Below are 24,177 nucleotides of genomic sequence, written 5' to 3' on the forward strand. Positions count from 1 at the left end.
CTGCTGGGAAAGGCCTAACCACAACACACACACACATACACACACACACAAACACACACAATGTATTTACGCATGCTTGCTCAGCCTAAAATACACTCACACACGCATTGAAACACACTGGATGTGAACTGCATGGAGCTTTGTGATAGTAGAGGTTAGTATCAGACCTGAGATCCACCTTTCACAGGATCAATGCTATAGTTTAACGATGGTTGTTTCAGGACCAGGGGAACATGTTGAAGAGATTGTGAGATGGAAATACAAGTAAACAATTTCAAATGTATTGTATGACAGCAGAAATAGCGCCCTTCTGCAGCCTAATTTTCTACATATCAGCTTTTAGACCTACGTGAGTCCAGTCCTGACAGGAACCTTCAGCAAAGGCCGAGCTAACAAAATTACAGTTGCACCACAAAACTCTCTCTCTCCCTCTCTCTCTCCCTCACTTCCTCCTCTCTGCTCTCTTGTGTTTTTTTTGCCTGTTGTTGTTTTTGTTGCTTCTTGAGACTGAGCCAGTAATGGCCCTTGAAATGGAATTTCTCGTCAGGACGGTTGGCTGACACAATTCGGCTAGTAGTTGATTTGTGACTCAAAAAAACATAAAAACAGTTCAAACACACACAGGCCCTGTTCAGACCTGGTATCAACGTGCGTCCTCAAGTGATCGGATCACAAGTGGACAGCTCTAAGCACAGGTGTGAACGCACTCAAGACACATTGAGATCCGATCTGTCAGACCACATCCAGAGGTGGTCTGGGCCACACATTCACACACACACCTTGAGGGTTGCTGATCTTCTCGCCATTCTTGCATTTGAGCTTGTGCTTCTTGAAGGTGCCCTTCCTCTTCTTGACGTTGGGTTTCTCCTGGCTCTGGTTCTGGTTGAGGTGGAGGATGAGGAGGCTGAGCTCGCGCTCGAACACCTCCTGCTCCCACTGGGCCAGCTGCTGCTCGCGCTGCCGCAGGAACTCCTCGTGGGACTTCTGCTCCAGAGCTGCTCGCTTCAGCTCCTCCTCGCGGCACCGCAGCTCCTGATGGGAGGAAGTAGAGGAAGAAGATGAGGAGGTGTTTTAATCATGTGTGACTGAGGTTGCAGTGTGAAATGAGCTTCTGAAGATTGGTTGCAATGAAATATTTCATGAGCATTAAAGCAGCAGGGGGTAGAACTAGAGCAAACATGAGTTACTTTAAAAGCTCCAGACTTTATACCCTATTACATCACAAGTTTGAGTTTTAGCAGAGTTGTTCATGTTTTGATGTTCAGATTTGAATACATGGGGAACACTACAGTGAAGCTACAGAATGATATAAAAACCTGGAGCCGTAAGTTTATGTGTTTTCTTTGAGGCAAAATTGCAGGAATGCACATGGAGGAGAGTCAGATTTGCTGCTGAATGGATGGATGGATGGATGGATAAATAAAAAGAGCCACACAAATGGTTACTTTACTGAATCACCGCTGACTGTCTCCTACCTTCTCTTTAGCCCGGAGTTCATCGAACATGTCCTGGATCTCCAGTTTCCAGTCCTCCTGCAGGGAGTGGAAGGACTCCTGCGGCATCTCTTCCTTCACCTGCTGCTCCAGGGCCGTCAGCTGGGTCAGGATGGAGCTGAAATTGGGTCTCCGGTGGGGGTCCTGGTCCCAGCACTCTGTGTCACACACACACACACACACAGCAGTCACAGTCAGATACACAGAGATTTCTACAACAACTGCACTCTCTCACACATGAATGTCCCCCTTTTCCCCCCTCATTTAAATCCTGTCTCGTCTTTCCTGAAACTGGACAAAATGAAGTTCACTATGAGAGGCTCCTAGGACAGATTCTACTCCGACTGGCAAACGCTAATTAGCTATATTGACAGGTGGCCCGCTGGCGAAATTGCACCGTTATAATATATGCTGAGCCTACACATATGCCTGCTTTGTTGCCTGGCAACCTTTTAATGGTGCTACGATGTCCTGGGTGCAATATCTGCCTACTGACCTGATTTAATTTCTGTTTGGTTATCTAAATACATATCCACTTATATCTTACATGGGTGTTTCGGGCTTATTAATATTGTTAAAATGTATATATGCATGTATAGAGGTTGGTGTGTGCCAGTGTACACTAGTCTTACAATAGTCTTATAAGCGGAATTATTATTATTTTATTGTTTTTTACTTGTTTTTGATCCATCTTTTAATCTACTCATTTATTTATCTGTTTTTAATTTGTTTGTTCATTTATTTATCTATTATTTTTATTATGTGTGGCATTATTATTATTATCGTCGTCAATATTAATTATTTATTTATTTATTTTTCATTAACATCTTTCTGTTTATGTATGTAGGTGTGTGTATGTACGTGTTTATATACAGTATATATATATATATATATATATATATATATATATATATAAGCAGAGCAAGATAGATATTGAGTTAAAGAAGAATAAAGAAATATTTAGTCTGCTGCTGAGTCGTTTCCTTAAAACGAGTGGAAAACATGACAATAAAGTCGGCGCAATTCACTTGTTTCCAGCAGTTTCACTTCTTTAAAGCGTTTTCTTGAATCAAGGGACCTGAAAGAAGGAAGTAACTCTCTGATTCACCATCTTCCTCAGACACGCTGATCTGAATTGGAAAAAAGGCAACTTTTACCACTCGATTGAAAGGTGCTCATTAGAACTTTAAGACTTCAAATGAGGTCAATTGAAGACGCACTCACTACACTTCATGTCCAACGAGTATCCTGCGACGCCTCTCCTTTTTATTTACACATATTTTTAGGCACTTGTGTGAGCATAATCTAGAGTCAAGCCGATCACTTATTCAAAGTGTTATGCTTAATTAACTTGCCGTGGGGGGTTTTGCATAATTTGCTGCCTTACAAGCAGATCAAAAACCAATCCGATAATTAATTAATCCTCTGAGGTGGCTATCGGTGGTTTTGTGCACAGATCTTTTTTTTTTTTTTTTTTTTTTAAATACGACCGTAAAAGAGAAGCAGACATCAAGAGAAGCAGAAATAATGTTGGCTGTGTATGTCTACTTTTTTTAGAAAAGCAGATAAGAGGCTGGTGGTAGTGTGTTAGAAAGCACCCAGGTGACATTGCTTTTTAGTTCGAGACTGAACAAATGAAGAACATAAGTGGGTACAAACATATTGCACAAGGTGGCCCCAGCACAAAACACTTCCTCTCCGCGGCCACGTTAATAACAACATACAGGAATTTGTTTTCTCAATTTCAACCCAGCTTTGGGGAAATGGAAAGAGAGCAACACCAATTTGATCTCACGCAAGAGTACTCTCACACCACTGAACTGAAAGTCGTCGCCCCTAACCGTGCAATGAGTGCATTTCCAAAAACACGTGTCCCCACCTGACATGAGGAGAGAGAAGGGTTCGGGGCACGTGGAAGGGATGGGCAGGGTGAGCTTGTTGACGGCGACTCCGTAGGCGACGGCGAGTCCATCAATCCCTTTGTAAGGTGCCTCTCCTGTTAGCAGCTCCCACAGCAGAACGCCGTAGCTGCAGGGGGGGAAACACAACAAGGCATGAAGACGGTGCAGGATATATCCTGGAAATCACACACTTTATAGCACTATCAGCATTTTCAGTATATTGTTATGAGGGCTGTCAATCTATTAAAATATTTAATCAACATTTATTGCATGATTGTCCATAGTTAATCGGGATTAATTGCAAATTAATTCCACATTTTTTATCTGTTCAAAATGTACCTTAAAGGGAGATTTGTCAAGAATTTAATACTCTTATCAACATGGGAGTGGGCAAATATGCTTGTTTTATGCAAATGTATGTATGTATTTATTATTGGAAATCGATTAACAACACAAAACAAATATTGTCCAGAAACCCTCACAGCATGAAGAATATGCTCAAATCATAATATGGCAAACTGCAGCCCAACAGACAACAACAGCTGTCAGTGTGTCAGTGTGCTGACTTGACTATGACTTGCCCCAAACTGCATGTGATTATCATAAAGTGGGCATGTCTGTAAAGGGGAGACTCGTGGGTACCCACAGAACCCATTTACATTCACATATCTGGAGGTCAGAGGTCAAGGGACCCCTTTGAAAATGGCCATGCCAGTTTTTCCTCGCCAAAATTTAGTGCAAGTTTGGAGCGTTATTTAACCTCCTTTGCAACAAGCTAGTATGACATGGTTGGTACCGATGGATTCATTAGGTTTTACTAGTTTCATATCATACCAGTATCTTCACTCTACCTTTAAAACTGAGCCCACTACAACCTAGAAATCATGGTGTTATTACTGCGTTAACTTTGACAGCTCTAATTGTTATATAATCAGACCACTGAAGTATCAAAATACTGAACAATAATTTTAATTTCACAACTGTTTTATTTTCCAGACCGCTGCCATGTGAGACTGTTGTTCATATCCGTAAGCTGTTAATGCAACTCAATACTTCCTGCAGCTGCTGCACAGTTAAAGTCTTCCAGTAAATAGAAAATGATGATGGCTTTTATTGTGAAGCAGTTCAGGAAGTCCTAAATTAAAGGCGCCAGGATAATCTTACGTGTTACCTTGAATTTTTAAGGAAAACTTTGTTTTGTTTTTTCAATATCAAAACATCTATATATACAAATACATTTGACTTGAACTGACATAGAAGATGTACATTTAAATATTTCATTTGTTCTACTTTGTACAGCACATTATACCTTACACAGGCTTTATCATGGAACTGACTACAGAGCGAAGAGAATGGAATATTTTTGCTCGGTGAAACGTGTGCTTGCAAAGCAACGTGAACTCATGCATGCAGAACTTGTACAAACACAAATACACAAACACACACACACACACACACACACACACACACACACACAGGACTTCTGAGCCCACACAATGGGAGCAGCCCTGTGTCCTAAGAAGATGAAGCGTGGCGCAGGACTTGGATCTCGCACACTGTCAATTAGCCCTCGCCCGGACCTGACTGAACGCACTGTGGAGGCTCGCTAAGTGGAGAGCGCAGGCCGCAGCCTTTTTTTATTTAGTCCTTTAATTACAACTTCCACACACTGTGACTGTGCAGAAACGCTGCTCGCCGCTCCCCCGAGGCGGTCGCCGTCGTCTTCGCGTGGCGGCTCTGGGGGAGAGACGAGCGAGCGGCCGTGGACAAGATGAGAAAGAATAGTAGAACAAAGATTACCCTTCATTTTCAGAGCAGGCCTGCCTGCCTGCCTGCCTGCCTGCCTGCCTGCTCGCCTGCCTCTTGCTCATTTTCGCTGCTTTTCCAGATTGTGCTGTGATTGCTGTGAAAATGAGCTTGCGTGGGTTTGTTGTTGATAGACGGCGGGGAGATGGAGCCGAGATGTGTGAGATGACACCATTAGGGTAGTTAAAAACTGTACGCTCTTACAAAATAGGGTTCCTTAAAGTACCAGAAAATTCAGAATCCTTTTTGATGTCCTCAAGGACGGTTGCTCTGTTACAGCATGTTCAATTGGTTTCACATAGGCTCTGTGTGGGGCTGCAAAGAACCATTTAAGACTGGATTAAATGGTCCAAATCCACTGGATTAAAATTAAACCATAGCATATGAGAGTAACTGCTAGAACCACAAATGCAGCAGAGCCATGAATGCGCTTTATTGCTTTAATAAATTGTTTATCTTTTTCCCCGTTGCCGAGCAAAAAAGCAGCCTCATCTGGAATGCAAATTCAGCACTTAGAAGCCATCATGAATCCCCCTCTCAACAAATCACACAGTTGTTTGAGTCATTATTATAAAACCACAAACCATAATCAAGGGACTCTTCTCTGTCTGTGTAGATGTGGCCAAACACACACACATATATATGCGCGCACACACACACACACACACACACACAGAGCTATTCCCAGATAAAGGGCTGTGGTTAGGTCTGGTGTGTGGCCTCCTTCTCTGTCTATACTGGAGACAATGGGACAGTGTGCAGTACAGATGTCCCACAACAAAGCACAGAGCAGCTCTTTGAAGGGACGCCATCACATGGCCGCGGCGGTCTTGCTGCAATCCATCATTCTCATCATTCTCCCACCAGCACTTGTCGGCACTTTCACCCTTCCCCCCTCTATTTCTATGATGTTTTCTGGTCCACTATCCTGCAGATCATTACTACACACTACTCTTATATATTGATAGACTGACTTTTTAATTCTCTTTAACTCTCTGAGACCCACAATAGGCCTGTTTTTGTCTTTTTTTTAGGGGGATACAGGGGGGTCTTTAGGGGGAGATAGCAGGTCAGTAGTAGATGTCACATAGAAGTGGTGTACATCATCTGAAAGCTGGGAACCTGAAGATTATTGCAACGATTTGACACACAGTGCTGGGCTGCATCTCAAATTAATCTCCAGGTTCCCAGCTTTCAGATGATGTACACCATTTCTACCACGTCCAAGTGTGCGGTGTTCGGGACGTTTTCTGCACTTCAACGATAACGTTTTATTTCTCCAATTCGCTGCTATGTTCTCACTAACGCCGCTCCCTCTCTTCATTCACTCTATAGTTCGCTGTTGCATATTATACCTTTAAGGTGCTGTGATTACATAAACACCATAAAAACACACCTGCACGTATAATAAAAATCCCGAACTGAGCTTCAGAAACGTCGTGCACACACTAAAACACACACACAAGCACTCACCTCCAGACATCGCTGCCCTTGGAGAAGGTGGAGGACTTGATGACCTCAGGGGCCATCCAGGCGTAGGTGCCGGCGGTGCTCATCTTGGTGGTCTTGTGCCACTCTCTCGCCAGGCCGAAGTCTGTGATCTTCAACGTCAGGCCCTCCATACATTCATTCTCTATGGGCGAAGCCAGGAGGACTGGAGGAAGCAAGGACAAGTAGGTAGGAAAGGAGGAAAGAAAGACAGGTAAGACTTAGCAGGGTTTGTTGAGTGATTAAAATACAATGAAATGTAGCACTGCAGAGACTCATTTTTTCATATAAGATGAACATTTTCTCCCTTCCTGCTGTTTTCAAACTGACTGTGGCAAACTGATTTCCACATATTCCATGACAGAGTTCACTTGCATTTGACTAATCGATGTATATCTAAAAATCTCTGCCCCTTTAAGAAAGTGAAAAAAGCTCAAGTTGCAGCTCACATGGGAAAAAAGGAGAAGCACCATTTTTGAAATGAATGTTCAGAGTTCAGTAGCTCCTGTGTGCTGTAATTACCAAGCCAAACACTTCCTGCTGCTTCAGATTAAAAGCTTCCCACCACTAGAAGGCTTTTATTGTGAAAGCAGCTAGAGGAATATGTTCTATATCAAATAAATAAAAAAGACATTATGAAATAAATAAACATATGAATAAATTGTATGAAATATATAAATGAACCAATCATTTGTGAAATAATTGAAGACATTATTAAAACTCACTATTATGAAATATTATTTCATTCATTTTCAAGTTATATATATATATATATATATATATATATGTATTTGATTTATGTCTTTTTTTCTGTATTTTATTTTTATGTTATGATTTTGTACATATATATATTTTTAAGTTATTTATATTAATATTATTTTTCATCTAGGAGTTATTTGATTTGTTGGCCAAAATGTGACAATGTTCATGTAAAAATCTGTAAAATACTAATTACAAAAAAAGTCTGTTTTTATTTCATATTGGCATTTCGGCCTTTATTTCATGTCATTTCATAATGTCACATTTAAAAATAACACACTGTGTATGTTCCTTTTCATGACAATGGTGTGGTCCAGACTAAAAACATTAGTCCTTTAAAGGGGACATATCATGCTCATGTCCAGGTTCATACTTGTATTTGGGTGTTTGCTAGAACATGTTTACATGCTTTTATGTTAAAAAAAACACATTATTTTTCTCATCGTGTCTGTCTGAATATACCTGTATTCACCCTCTGTCTGAAATGCTCCGTTATGCTCTGATTGGCTTGTGAGAAAAATACGGTGCAAAGGGTGTCCACAACAAACTGACAGGGTTTTCTTATTTCACAGTTTATGGGTTGGTAAGCACCAAATATATGTGCACAAGCACTGTAAAAGTGAGTTTTTCCATGATATGTCCTCTTTAAAGCACGCTGATATTCATCTTTCCTGTCATACCTGCAGACTACTATCATGTCTAAACTGGTGCACTCTTAATTACCAATCTAAATCTAGTTATTAATCTAGTTACCAGTGTCAAAAAAAATTTATTGCAATTCCTATGTTGGTTATAGGTAGCTTATAATTTATTTTATATGCACTCACCCCCTGGATTTAAAAGGTTTTTCATAAGAAGTGGCAGCGCTGATTATATTTTCAGAGCAGAGACCCAACAAAGACATATACAGTGCAGTCTAATGTACCCTCAATGCAACACAAGGCAGAACGCACCTAGCCAGCCCATTTAAATGTGTGAGAATGACAAAAGTGTACCATTTATGTCAGAGGCAAACTTTGCTCTTCTGAGTGAAAACTACGATAATGCAGAACAAAGTAGACCCTAGCACTTTCAGTACAAAGAACACATCCTATAAGTGGTTGTAGTTACATGGGACCTATAATGATGTCTGAGCTGATCATTTTACTGTGTGAGAAAGATCCATGATTATGGTCTGTCTATTTCATGCAGACACAGTGAGATCATTTTTAGTTTTCTCAAGCTCTGCAGGATTTGGCTCATTTGCATTATTATTATTGTGACAGAGAAACAACAGTAGATGGTTTATACGCTTCTGAGACGCTTTCAAACCAAAAAACCGCTGGCGAGGTTACAGTTAACACTGTACGTCATAAGACCAGAAAGATCAACAGCTGTTTTAAACTAAAAATGAAGTTTCAGATCTTAAAATGTCTCTCCGGACCAATTTATGTCCAAACCAGTTTTGTTTTTTTTAAGCAAAAAACGAAACAGTAGCCACTTTACAGGTACAACAATGATAGAAACACACACACACGCACACAAACACACATACACACATATACACATATATATATATGTATATATATACATATACACATATATATATATATATATATATATATATATATATACATATACACATATATATACATATATATATGTATATATATTTATATACATAGATAGATATATATACATATATTATAGATTATTATTATATTATATATATATATATTAATTATTATATATTATTATTATTATATTATATATATATATTATATATACATACATATTTTATATATATTAAAGATATAATATATCTATAATATGATATAATATAATATAATATAATATAATATAATACCCTGCCCTGCCGTATGGAAAAAACACCCAAACCCTCATCACAGGCTCTGATCACAGTAGCTCACAGTACACCGCAGTGTGCAATGTCTCAATTGTATAAGAAAAAAAACAAATCTGTGTGCTAACGCTTGCACACACTGGAGTTGACAAATCTGTTAGCAAAATCACTGTAAATCAGATGAGAACAGTGAACGCAGATTTAGTCATTTGCAGGTTAAAAGGTGGATTTTTAGACACCTAGATTGTTGCAGGTTCTAACTATGCATTTAAATATGGTCATTCAAATGCTGAGGAATTAATGACATAACATATATAACATATGTAACCTACATTATTTCACATTTTAACCAAATTTAGCACAGTTTTAACCTAGATGTCTATACGCCTTTTGACCTCACCATGCTTACTGGGAGGATGTTTTTTTTTTGCCTTCAATGTGGGGTTTCCCTTCTTACTTTAATATGACGAAAACCAACCATTTGATTAAAAAAAATCCAGAATTGATCAACCCTTATTGATAGGGAAGGACAAAGCTGACCGCAGCGACACGGATCAATCAGATATGGATGACTGATATTCAAGAATGGGCCTCTAAACATAGACGCAAACGCAGAGCTCCAAAATGAGAAAAGTATACACTGTAAAATGTAATAACCCTATAAGTAAACACGTTTTGGTAACCAGCCAGTGTTATGCAACCACGCAGGCTTTGTTTTCTATGAAAATAGAATATAATGCTGAGGACGTCGGTTGCTGCGGTGTGACTCTGTATCACATGTCTCAGTATGATCGGCAGCCGTGCCTCTCTTCCCCTTTGCTGGCAGGCTGGGCATCGCTCAGGGCAAGGCCGGCCATCAAACGCAGGGAGGAGAAGCAGCAAAGAATTTGACTTATTATAGGGAAGTAAGACTCCTGCTATTTGCAGTCACTTTCTGACTTTCTGGGCTCGCCGCTCTTTTTCCTTTTGACTGCTTACTTCGCTGAAAAACTCTTTTTTTGTGAACCACACAAACTTATCTTTTTTCTACACATATTCTCTTTTTTACTGTCTTTGTTGTCTATGTCTTTGTCTATGTCTTTGTCTCTCTCTCTCTCTCTCTCTCTCTCTCTCTCTCTCTCAGACATCCTGTGCTGTGCCTCGTAGCCCAGAGGCAGCGAGTTTGACGTCACAAAGGAATGCATCACAAGAGGTTGTGTTGTCTGCTGTGTGTGACTTCTTTCATAACGTTCTTGCACGACAATTTCGGCACCCAGTTGCTGCCACCGAAACCACACACACACACACAGACAGACACACAGACACCTTCCCCAGCAACGGCATATGTGATTGTCTGTCTCTAAGATGATGACAGGTGCAAAGACAGACAATCAATGCAGACTTTGACTTTCTTCACAGCTTTTTTTTTTTTTTTTAAATGGAGAAAAACAGCATTAAGGTATGTCCATCACGAACGTTCACATTGACTTCTGCCTCGAGGAGAAGGCGCAAATCACAAAATAGCAAAAGTAGCCAATGGCCAAAACAAAAACAACCTCTACAGTGAGAAAGAAAGTGGACGCTCATTTAACCTTTTTGCAGAAAATCTATTTCTGTCCTTTCTATGGCTGAGTCATTGTTTCTGTCTATTCCACAGGCCCTCGGGGAGGGGGTGCTGGTATTGAAGGAGGGTGCTGGTAATTACTGCAACAGGCCCTGATCCTTTACTCCAATTCTTTTGTCAGCCTCTGGTAAAAACACGCCCCGGTCAGCCACCCCTATTTCCACCCGGGTGCTCGCTCGCTGCGCCATGACCCCCACTTCCAGGAAGTGACGCCGGTATCAGCCAATTAGCCTCCAGTGGCGGGGCTGTTCCTTTAAAAAAAAAAAAAAACACAGGAGCCGATTTTGTCGTCGTGCACAGTAAGCAACGCGCTATTTTAGGAAGCTGAGGTTAAGAGGGGTCACGTGGCACCAGACGCAGACGGGGGAGACGAGTAGGTGCTGTGGTAGAGCACAGCAGAGGTGACAGAGACGGAGAGAGGTGCCGAATCACGATCGTTATCATATGATGAGTGAGACGGCGGGGAACGGCTAAAAGTGGCTTCCCACAGGCCTAGAAAGCAGAGTTAGAGAAAATGGCGCACACACACACACACAAAGCACTCGTTCACAGATGCACACACAGAAATTTAACTCACATATTGTGTCCAATTTTTTAGCAATACACCCAGCTGCACACAAGTAGCAATGCATGAGAAATCTGTGCACACAAACACACACTTGCAGTTGAAGGACACACTTTCATGCACACGTGAATACACACCACTGAACTACTATATACACACACACACACACACACACACACACACACACACACACACACAAACAAGGTGTAGGCTAAATCCCAGAAATGTATGGATGTGCTATGACAGCTGGAGCATCTGAACACTGACATGTGAATTGTTAACTAGATATTACTACTACTACTACTAATAATAATAATAATAATAATAATGTATAAAATATAAGACAAAAATTGCAAATATATACTGCACATATTGTGCATGAGTAATTTGCAATAAAGTATAAAATAATACAAAATAATCATCATAAATATAATAAGAATAAATATAATAATAAGAATAATAAACTTTATTTATACAGCACCTTTCATACATAAAAATGCAGCTCAAAGTGCCTTACAAGAAAAATAAATAGAAACAATAACACAGGTGTTAAAGACAGAGGTCATCAGGAGCCAAAATGTACAAATAAATACAACCAATAAAACAGTAAAATACATAAAAACAATTATGTTAAAAAAGGTAAAAATGTATTAAAAGCAAGATCATAAAAATAAGGTTGCGTCGGAAATTCCATATTAATATGCTATTAAGTACGCTAAAACAGTATGTGAGATATTTTAGTATGTCCAAAACCTTAATATGAAACCAACAGTACGCGAATTGCATACTATTCCCGGTGAAATATTACAGTATGCAACGCTGGACACTATGGTGGCGTTAATATAACGTTCATAACGGACATTGAAGGACAGCTCTGTAACGTCAATAACGCTTCAATTTAACTGTAAGGCGTAATATATATTTTAAATTAATTCAGACTTTGAATCTCACAAACCGTCGTTTTGGTCACATGAGGTCGGCACGGGTTACCATGGTTACACGTCTCCAACCGGCATGGATGGAGGCTCTCCGGAAGTGACAACGTAAATTACTGCTCAGTGCGTCCGAAAAGATCCACACTACTGTTTATATACACAAAAGTATAATAGCATTGGGTATGTAATACATAGTATGTGATTTCGGACAAAGCCTAAGTCTTGAGCTGTGTTTTGAAGCTATCAACAGTTGCTTGTCTGATTATCAAATATGTATTATAGGTATATTAAGAACTAGTTGAGTGAAATGAGAAGATTGATATCAGTCTCATGTGTGTGCATTAAGTACAGAGCTGGGGTCAGGCCATGGTTAGCTTAGCTTAGCAAGAGTTCATGACGTGACAAGGGGTGGCATTAAGCTGGCATTTCTGAGCACTTCCAACTCAGAGCTAACAGATTAGAGCATAAATATCTCCTTTTACTAACAGTGAAGTTAACAGAACTTTGATGACAGCTTCGCTAACCACTTCAGAGGGCAGCTGACGCACGTCGTTTCAGGCCTTTAGAGCCAGTTAGAGGGAAAGCTTTAAAGTGGCAATAGGCCGAATGTTTTTGGCATCATTGGGCAAAAATTCCATAATAACCTTTCAGCATATTGAAATTCAAGTGTTTTGAGAGAAAACTAGACATCTGCACCTCCTTCTGCCCTAAAGCATCCCCTGCTTTATGGTCTATTTGACTCTAAATGGGACCATGATTTACTAAATGAACATCATGCTGTATTGAAGAAGACTTGAGACCATAAAGTCATGTTTACTGAGGTAATAAATCAAGTGAGAAGTTGGCTCATTTTCTCATAGACTTCTATACAATCAGACATTTTTTGCAACGAGAGGTCTTGTTGCCAGGTTTGAGAACAACCAAAACCTGTGCTCACCTATCATATCTGGCAACCCGCACTATATCCTGAGACTCAGCCCAGAGGTGCTGCAGCCGATTAGACTGTTATCAGGCCATTAAATAGGCGTTATCAGTGGTTATAAGCCTCATAGATATGGGTAAATAGGGGCCTACTACACCCACTAGTAGGTTTTATCATCTATTCACATGGTAGATCACTGAAAGAAGATATAAAAGAAAACGACAGCGACCTCTAGCGACCGTAGTAATTAAAACCTCAACGTAGTAGGCCCAGAATGACCCACATTTATGGTGCTTATAGTGACCAATAACGCGGATTTAATGGCCTGATAGAAGTCTAATTGGGTGCAGCTCTGGGTAGATGGATATTGTGTTAGTAGTAAAGTAGACAGACAGCATTCTATCCACCCAGTGATGGACATTTAACTACAGTGTCATGCTGGGAGAGAGGCCAAATAAAAGTCCCTGGCACCAGGCCTATCTTACACCAGTGTACACACACACAGATTTATTATAGGGTTCTGACAGTTTCATAACATGCACATAATAAATATACATAACCAATGCGTATGAATGTCTCTGCACCTATTGGGCGGATATAGCCTACCTGTACACACACTCTTGCACGCACATATGGGTCCACAACACTCATATATGTACACACACATGCAACTAAGCATAGAAATGAACATGCAAAAAGCATTTTAGCCGTCTCAGCACAAATACACACCACATTCTTCTTCCACTTCCTGAGCTAAAGCAGAGTGCATCTACAGTTCAGCCCCGTCCAGCCCTCCCGCCTCTTAACCGCCACCCTCACACGGACGACGACAGCCGCATTAGTCAGCTGCTTACTGGACGGTGTGTGGCAACACTCACACTGTGTCCAAATCAGCCAACTGACCCACATAACATTAAGTCTGCTGCTGCTGACATCTTCAAAAACTGTACCGAGAAACAGTTTAAGAAGTTTATAAAGTAGTGCACTGAAGTCTGGACAGTACGACTTCTGTGGAGGGAACCATGAGAGAAAAAAATAGCCCTAATGACCTCCTTGCTGTATAGAGAGCTATAGAAACAGCACTAACACAAATAGCTTTTTACATAGGAGCAGTAGGACGTCAGGATGAAAAATTAACCACATCAAATTATATAAATTCTACTGGGCGAATACAATGAGGATACCCAGCATCCTCTGGTATCTCTCACCTGGGATCACATTTTGAGGAGGTGAGTTAACAGAACAGGAAATCCACCTCTACCTTCAAAAGGATAACAGCGAGTATCACGACTAGATCAGTCTTGCCCAGACAGAGCGTCTTCCCGAGGCGAAACCCAACAATGTCGCCACTAAAAAACACCGTGACAGATCTCCACGGCAACGGGACTCTGTTTGGTATTGTTTGTTGTTCAGAAACAAGACTGTGTCAGTTGCTGATATGACTCCTACCAGCGGCGGTCTGAGTTTTGTGCTGGGTCTGACTCAACCCAACAGCTAAGCTTAGAGAGAATCCCAGTGTCAGGGATTTTAAACATACCTGACTGATAAAGTACGACCGTGTCCATCCTGGGCAAACACAGACATTCACCTTCTTCACATCAAACAAGAGCCTTAGGTCTATTTGGATTATATAACAGCCGGGTAAATGCTGCAAAATCAATTCAACATTAAAAATGCACTGTGACAAGTTTCAGGGAACTCTCTCTGACGTCATTACAAATGTAGTGACCTTGTATTTCGAGGAACTTGTGCTGTGGCAGATCTACTAAATCAGATAGCGGGCAATGCCAATGCACAAAAACTGTTTGCAGGAGGGTGGTGTTTTTTTGGGGACTTTTAGCCTCTGCAAAACCAAAAAATACAAGAGCAAAAGCCTTCATTATTATTGGATTAAACAGTTTGTTTATCTGCTCTAAGCTGCAATAATTAGCGTGCCAGGCTAATTAGCTTATTACGTAGTACCTGAGCGTTCCTTACAAGGCCAATGAGCACATCATTAACTAACTAGGTTTCATTAGGTTGAGGGGTTATAGATGACGCACCATCTATTTACCCTGATCTGCTGTTTACACTCCACATCCCCAGCCAACGTTATAGAGATAGTGTTACGTTAGCCAAAGTAGCCGACGTTAGCAACACATAGGGTCGTCTTTTCTCTTTTCACGTTAAAAGTGAAGGTTTACTGTTTGAAAATACAAAAAATACGAAAGCTGAGCAGCCAAATAGGGTTATATTAGAATGAAATAACAATATGATCTCACATTTTGGAAGAAAGAAAGAAATTCTTAGGGACTAACGCTAACCGATTAGTTGATTTCATCAACAGAGCAGCAAAAACTGATTTTCTTCACAAAGAATTGCAGAAAAGCACCACTTTAAATCTTGTGATGTGTTCACAACTTTCTTGGAAATAAGTTTCCATTCCAGTTGTCATTGCAGCTGGGAAAATGGGTAGTTGCCAGCTAGGAATGAGAAGTATGCTTTTGTCTACCTCTGTCCGAAAATCAAGGACCCATTGTTTCAAAATGACTAAGAATGTCCAGCGGTAAATCTGCCATCATTATCGTGGTTGCATAGGTGTCGTGTGAGAAAGGAAAGCTTGACAGACGCAGCAACAGTAACTGAAGGGGGCTTAGCAAACACTCAATTACATCTACAGCACCTGGCATACCGAGAGCAAACGCTGGTAAAGGGTCAACGTCCTGCTCAAGGACATTTGAGAGGACATGTGGCTGGTGCTGAGCATACAGTACACGCAGTGATAGAGGCTGTAACCTTTCAGCTGCATGGACTCTCTCTCTCTCTCTCTCTCACTCTCTAACCACCCATTCCTGTCACGATAACATGCCAGATGCAAAAGTCAGCCGCTCTCTGCCTCTTCACTCTGCACCTCACTTAATTATGTTTTCTCTATAATTCAACGCTGGAGCTCCATCGCCATCTCTCACCGCATTTTTTCCTCATGTATGCTATCATTCTTCAGCCCCTCCGATCTCTGGTAGTTAGGCTGATATATCAGTGCGTGAGTGTAATGCCACGTTTCCACCGAGCAGACCAGTTCAGTTCAGTTTCTTACACGTTAGAATGGTGATTTTTGCGTTTCCCACACTGCAGACTAGGCGTGTAAGCCACCAGTTTCATCAAGATATTATATTATATCAATTCTTTGGACAACGATATATTTGACGATATCACAAAGTCTGCCACAATGCGATTTCGATTAGATTCAATCACCGTTATCAGTCACTATAAGCACCATAGATGTGGGTCAATAGGGGCCTACTACGCCTACTTTGATGTAAAAGTGAAACTTAAAAGTAACACGTTCTAATATGTTGTAAAACTGAATGAAACGTCATGTTTTGAACACAAACAAAAAGGCTTCTTTAGGTTTAGGCAACAAAACTACAACTTATTTAAGTTTAGGCAAAAAAAAAACTGTTAGGTTTAGGCAACAAAACTACAACTTATTTAGGTCTAGGCAACAAAACTACAACTTCATTAGGTTTAGGCAATAAAGCTACAACTTCTTTAGGTTTAGGCAAAAAAAACTTGGTTAAGTTTAGGGAAAACATTGTGTTTTGTGTCCCATCCATCATCCCCGTCCTTCATCCCAAGGACAAAATGAACTAAGTGGGTTTTATTTCTGTAAAAAAAAGCGAAACTACGGTGGGTACGTAATGTAATCAGTGTGTGCCCGACCACCGTGTAACACCAGTAACACCGGTAACACCGGTAACACCGACTACCGCGACAAAACTATGAGGGTGTTCTATCTGCTGTACCAAAAGTGAGTCGAGTCAAGTCGAACAGAGCCGTGCCATGCAGTGGAAAAACAGCTCAAGAGGCAGCTATTGGTTGATGTGGCTATAAAGCTGAATCAGAAAATAAACCAGAGACAAAAACATCTGCAAAAAAAACCTAACTTAAAATTGACCCAAAGTCCCAATTCTGTCAAATGTACAAATCTGTATCAGCCTTTAAATACCCACATCGGTTCAACCTAAGCCTCCTCTATGCTCTCCCTACCTTCCTCCCTCTCCCCCCGCCTCCCTGCGCTGCACCCGTAGGCGAAGGGAGAATTCCGGCAGGGTGGGGGCTTTCCCCAGGAAGAACGGGAGCTTTGTCCCCTGAGGGACGAGGCCATAGGCTGACAGACAGTCTGGCAACCTCTGACCAGGCAGCCAGCGAGTGAGAGAGTGAGAGAGGGAGTGATAGGGCATAATCACAGTGCAGAAGATGAAACCAGCGCTGGAGTTTCGTCTCAGCTCAGAGGCAGGCACGCAACAAGTTCACCGAGTGTAGGAACTAGGCAACGTCAGTGAGTTTACACACCCGGCCACGACCGACTGACAACTTATGAATAGAAGGTTCTGCAGTCAGTCGGAGGTGGCATTTCTTTCTCATTTGATGCACGTGAAGATAGAGTTGTGATTCACCCCCTAATGTTTGTTCTATTATTACACACTCACTGCATAGTGGAGTGTTGTTGACACAATTAAAATGAAATGTAGGACACTCTGTGCCCTACTGTTGCCAAATGTTGATCAGGTTTGTCCAGTCTCACCTCTCCAGGTTGGCAGTGATAACTGATTTAACCACTTTAACCTGCTTTAACTGTTGGGCTGCTTCTTAAAAACTATTACAACATGGACAACATTGTACTGGAGGTTTATACTAGGGCGGTCAAAGTTAACACGATAATAATGCAAATTTGTTTTAAACGCCACTAATTTCTTCAATGAATTAACGCCACTTGTGGTTTCTAGGTTGTGGTGGGCTCAGTTTTAAAGCTAGAGTGAAGTTACTGGTATCATATAAAACTAAAAAAACCTAAGGAATCCATTGACACCAACCATGTCATACTAGCTAGTCGGAAAAACACTCCAAACTTGAGCTAAATTTTATTGAGGAAAAACTGGCATTGGTCATTTTCAAAGGGGTCCCTTGACCTCTGACCTCAAGATATGTGAATGTAAATGAGTTCCATGGGTACCGACAAGTCTCCCCTTTACGGACATGCTCACTTTATGATAATCACATGCAGTTTTGGGTCAAGTCAGTACACTGACACACGCACAGCTGTTGGGCTTGAGTTTGCCATGTTATGATTTGAGCATGTTTTTGATGCTAAATGCAGTACCTGTGAGGGTTTCTGGACAACATGTTAATTATCATGGGCAATCATGCAATTAATCGCGATTAAATATTTTGATCGACTGACAGCCCTCGTTTATAAATGATTCCTTCGTTGCCAGGTAAAAGGCTGTGAGATCCTGAAAACGGTCACTTATTAACAGCGCAGTGCTCATGTGTTGAAATTTAACCTTCATTAGGGGCCATTTCCTTCCAAACTCAGACAGGGGGCCCATTACTGGCTTGACCCCAGAAGTTCTGAGGTCAAGGTAGTACGGTAGGGGTGGGAGGGAGCGCCGATATCCTGAGGACGTAAATATGACGGTTCAAACTCAACCGGGTACGAAGAGGCAGGAACTACGGCTCAGGAACTAAATTCAGACCCTGATTACTGGGGTCAAAATGCAGGTAAAGCTTCTGAGCTACTAAAAAGATTCCCGTGTTCTTAGAGATTTCCCTGCGGTGGAAAGAGGCTATGATTATTACTTGACATTCTGTCTGTGATTGTAGTGACCTTACATTAACATTAATGTGCTTCTTCGCATCAAGGTACGGTATTAAAAATGGGGGTTTAGTTATTCAAAACTTTGAGAAGCGGAGCTGCTTCGAAGGCATTATTTTAATGAAATGACTCTAGATAAAGCCTCAGAAGTCACCTGCTTGTCTGGTTAAGTAGCATTGGAAAACATAAGTTTTGTGAAAAAGGCAAAGGTCAAAGTCAAGGTGAAAGAGAAGGGAAATAATCAGGGCTCTCACAATAACCGCAATACTGCAATTCTGCAGCTATTGACAAGCCAACCGCACGGGATGGCAGGCAACCGCCACAAACGCAATGTTCATGTTTTTTCTTTTGAAACTTGGGAGCAATGGGAGGGCCGTGCATTTACGCCGTGCTACAAACGGCAGCGGCGTGACGAGGTGCCGAGCGCTGCACGTTTGGTGTAGAAAGTTGAAAAATGTTTCAACTTTGTCACCGTTTACCCGGTCGTCCAAACACAATGGAGTCGGGGCGGGACAAATACCACAAAGACCAATCATCACATCCTACACGTAGGCTACAATTGCTGAACAACAACAACAACAACGGAGGAGAAATTAACACATATAGACCAGCGGGTCCGTCTTCTGTCCCTACATGCTTCAGCCTTCAGCTTCATCCAGAGCAATCAAAACGTCTCAGCGGAAAAAACGCTATGCCTCATTGGCCTTCTGTTTATTTGATTTGTTTTAAAACAGTCATCTTTGTCATTTAAAAAGCAACAATATACCTAGCCTAACAATAAAGCTGATTTATATAGCACTAAAATCAGGATAAATTAAGTAATTTGCCCCCCAAAAAAGGCAATAATATCGCATTATCACACTGTTGAGCCAATCATTATCACCGCAGGGGAAATTCCTTCACTGCGACAGCCCTAGAAATAATAAAGAAGCGAAAATCCACAAATACATATTATTAGAAAAAATACTTCCCCATATCCCTAACTTAATGCCCATAAAGGTCAGAATTGACCACAAACTCCTCTGAAACATGCTGGCTATAACAAAGCCAACCACTCATGAACAACATTCCTTACGTTGGCTTCCTTCCTGAACTCAAAACAAACGTGTGCTCTCTCCTCCACTAACAGATATGTAGGTTTTTCGCTCATTTGCATGGGAACTGTCTTGTGATCTCTGTGGCGAGATCGAGAGAGGGAGTGAGAGAGAAAGAGAGGCCAGGCTGAGAGAGTGAGGTTTAAGACCGGAGAAGGGAAGAAGAAACAACAACAACACACTCTCAGGCTCAGTTCTGGAAACCTCTACTTCCTGTGTGCTCTGACCTTCCAGTGTCTGCTTTGCTTTTGCTTTTTTTTTCCTCCTCCTTCTCCCCTGGAGTTGTTGTTCTGCCCCCTCACTCATCCTGATCCAACCACACACACACACACACGTACTGCAGCGTTCATGACTAAGCGTGGGTGTGCAATCATTGTGTGGGCACATCTTATTTTGCACCTACACCACATAGTGTATACTGTATGAGAAGACAACACGGTGCTGATATACAGGAATAGACCGTGGTCGTCACTTTCTTATCAACACTAAGATGTCAGCATATAGATTAGGACTGAGACGATACCTCCCGATTCGATACTATCACGATACTCGGGTGCCAATCCGATAAGATTTGTGATTCGATATTACAATTTATTGCAATTTTTGTTAACTTTTTTAACACTAGACCATGGGAAAAAGTTGAATCATACACTTCTAGGGACTTTTAATTTGAAAAATATCTAAATTAATACATTAAAATGTTTGATTTTCAGCATGTATGTAGTCAGAGATGTCCTGAAGTCAAATATATCAGAAATTATTTATTAAATTTAGCCGTCGGCTGTCGTCTTTGCGGTGTTTTCAAATGCAACTTGTTGCTTCCAGTCATTGTGCTAATCTCGCTTCCAGCTCTGAACTTTAAGCAGCTCAACACAGTATAAATATACTTTGACCTCATGTTGAGGAAATGAAAACGGTCAAAGTTCAAGATATCAACAGAAAAAAATCAGCTTCTAGAAAATTTGATCTAAAAAAAATACTGTCTGTTATCATTACTAACGTTGGATTCTGTCCACACTCACATGTGTTAAATCTCCAGATCTAGAATAGAGATCAGTGCCTTTATAGTCACTGCATCTACCCTGCTGGTCAATCCAATGTGAGCCTAACCTCTGGATTCTGCTTGCCTGTCTTTTCCAAACTAAAGGCAGTAGGGAAAGGATGTAGCCAGGCAGCTGGCTCTCAAACCCCGTCTGCCTTATCACCCACCGACACTCACTGTGAGCCAGCAGCAACACAGCTGAGCTCTACCCCCAGTGACCCTGCCAGGACACCCCAGGCACCCCTCGGATACGCCAATCAGCAAACTGAAGATGCAGCCATGTTTATGGATGGGTTGATTTAATGACGGTGCATTTTTCTGCTACGCTTGACATTTCAGGTTACGTCTCCTGCTGAATAAAAAATACTTAACCAATGCAGAAATGTGCTCTTCTTGGTGGCGTGGATCAAAAGTGGTGAGCTAGTTGAGTAATTCAATAAAGTTTGAAAGGCCAGTGGTGTATATATTGAATATTTTAATTAGGGCTGTCAATCGATTCAAATATTGTCCATCGTTAATCGTGATTAATCGCAAATTAATCACAAATTTTTTATCAGTTCAAAATGTACCTTAAAGGGAGATTTGTCAAGTATTTAACACTCTTATCAACATTGGAGTGGGCAAATATGCTGCTTCATGCTAATGTATGTATATATTTATTATTGGAAATCAGTTAACACAAAACAATGACAGATATTGTCCAGAAACCCTCACAGGTACTGCATTTAGCATACAAAATATGCTCAAATCATAACATGGCAAACTGCAGCCCAACAGGCAACAACAGCTGTCAGTGTGTCAGTGTGCTGACTTGACTATGACTTGCCCCAAAACTGCATGTGATTATCATAAAGTGGGCATGTCTGTAAAGGGGAGACTCGTGGGTACCCATAGAACCCATTTACATTCACATGTCTGGAGGTCAGAGGTCAAGGGACCCCTTTGAGAATGGCCATGACAGTTTTTCCTCACCAAAATGTAGAGTAACTTTGGAGCGTTATTTAACCTCCTTCATGACAAGCCAGTATAACACGGTTTGTGCACAAGTTCCTCATTTTTATTTATATTTTGTTTCCTTCCTTGGAGTTTAAAACTCACTGCTGTTTCACCGCATTTCCCAGATATCACTTGTGTCAATGAAGCAGCATAGCTGAATCATCTTTTTCCTGGTATTGTTTTCTGTTGTCAGAGTACTGATGTTCTACAAATGTTATCCTCTTCCTTGTTTTTTCAGCCGTAGTGGCTATTTCTTTTCATCCCAACTGCCCATTTCTTCTCTAAGTTTAAAAACATTACAGCCAATTCAACATCTTGGGCCAGATGTTTTTGTGATAAAAAAAAAATAGTAAAGAAATCACTACCACTTTCTAACAGAAACTGTATTAACATGTATGCTGTAAAAACATCCCTTCCTTCACGCATGCTGCACATCATGCGTATAGCTCAGCTCAGCTGAGTGTGATGAAGCAGTGAGGCAGAGAGGTTATCAACGGAGTTCAATGTGATAACATGTTGACATTGTAGACATCCTTCTTAATGCTAATTTATAGTCTATAGATCACAAATTTGACAAAACTCTAGGTCCACTACTTACTACCTCTTTCCATGGGATGTGGCCCATATACGACTTCCTTTTACCATGTGCCCAAAGTTCCATGTGCCCACCATAAATTTAACCACTTTTCACCACTCGAGAATTGATCAAAATGATCAATAATCCCTCCAAAAAAACACATTAAGACACCAAGACCTTGAGGAACACCATAGAAAAAGCCATGCTGTGATTTGGAATCAAAAACTTTTGACAATTTTTAAGATTTCTGCAAGAATTGCATTTTTCGTCGATTGGATTGGCGAGCACTTCTGTTGTGTAAACTGCTCAGAAACCTCCTTATCATCAATCTAGCTAGGAAAGCCATCCATCCTCTGAATGCTCTAGGTCTGTAGTTTGTGGCTGTAAAGTTTCATGAGGCTGTGATTATCCTAGAGGTCACCACAGGTCATTTTATACAGTGAGGTCAAATTACAAAAATTGGTCTCACTACAATGAGATGTCTCCTATGGGGACTAACATCACCACACATGAATACAGTTGGGCTCATTGGATCCACAAGAGTCTCAGCTTTACAGTGATACCCAATTTATGTAATTCAAAGACTGTTTAGGGACCCCAGTATGCGGAAACATTCAGATACACCATTTTAGAATAGGAGAAAATAACACATTTGTACTGCATGCAAAAAAACTGCATGTTTTTTGCCCCAAACTGCATGTGATTATCATAAAGTCTGTAAAGGGAAGACTCGTGGGTAGCCATAGAACCCATTTTAAAATCTCTTGAGCTTGTGTTAACCACAGAACTTATTTCAGGCATCTAACTTAAAACCCATTGAAAGAAAACCCACTGACGAGGGAACTGGTAGTGCTAAAATGCTAACTCATTTCTGGGTTTTAGGACTCATTCCTGTAGCACTCTATGCAATATCTTGACGTCTTCTCACACTGAAGTACATGAAGCAGACAATAAAAGATCTGTCTGGCAAACTGACAGCTAAAGTCGAGCCTTACTGACATTCTTCCCCGCTAAATTTCCATCTGTAGATAAGATTTTTATCGGGTTCTTTCTCTCTAATGGCCAGCTGAACTTTGTCATTGGCTCACTTATAAACTCAACTACACGTGTTAAGAGGTAATACGGCTGCCTTAACGAAATACAGGTGCAGACTTTATCAGGTTTAAAATACCCCCATTCCCTTCATCAAATACCTAAAATGTTTAAATTGCCCTCATGATTCCAGGGGAATAGTGGTGTGTGTGTGTGTGTGTGTGTGTGTGCAGCGGTAACAGGAGAGCAGTTCACCACACACATGCAAACATCACACACCCAGACACACACATAGGGGATGTTTTGAGTGTGCTGCAGTGTGGAGCGCTGGGGGCCCTGAATGAAAACATGCTGGTAGTGGGATGTATCAGATGTTTGTCCACTCGTGGAGAAAAAAAAAGACTTGTTGATCCAAGATCTAACTGTGGCTTCTTCCTGAAAAAAAAGGGGCCTGTGAGTTCAGAGCCCAGCAAGTGCTTAGCT

At 41.0% G+C, this 24,177-nt stretch overlaps 1 protein-coding gene across 1 annotated transcript in view; it reads right to left on the reverse strand.

Annotated features, from left to right (window-relative positions):
• The window catches only part of LOC141761001 (mitogen-activated protein kinase kinase kinase 11), a 42,302-nt gene that overhangs the window by 11,651 nt on the left and 6,474 nt on the right, over positions 1-24,177 (reverse strand). The window contains exons 2-5 of the mRNA XM_074624185.1: positions 6,674-6,854; positions 3,373-3,521; positions 1,476-1,651; positions 780-1,032 (exon numbers count right to left, since the gene is read on the reverse strand). Coding sequence (XP_074480286.1) covers positions 780-1,032; positions 1,476-1,651; positions 3,373-3,521; positions 6,674-6,854 — 759 coding nt within the window. The remainder of the gene's footprint in view (positions 1-779; positions 1,033-1,475; positions 1,652-3,372; positions 3,522-6,673; positions 6,855-24,177) is intronic.

The sequence above is a fragment of the Sebastes fasciatus genome, chromosome 22 (genome assembly GCF_043250625.1).
Source record: "Sebastes fasciatus isolate fSebFas1 chromosome 22, fSebFas1.pri, whole genome shotgun sequence".
Classification (NCBI taxonomy): domain Eukaryota; kingdom Metazoa; phylum Chordata; class Actinopteri; order Perciformes; family Sebastidae; genus Sebastes; species Sebastes fasciatus.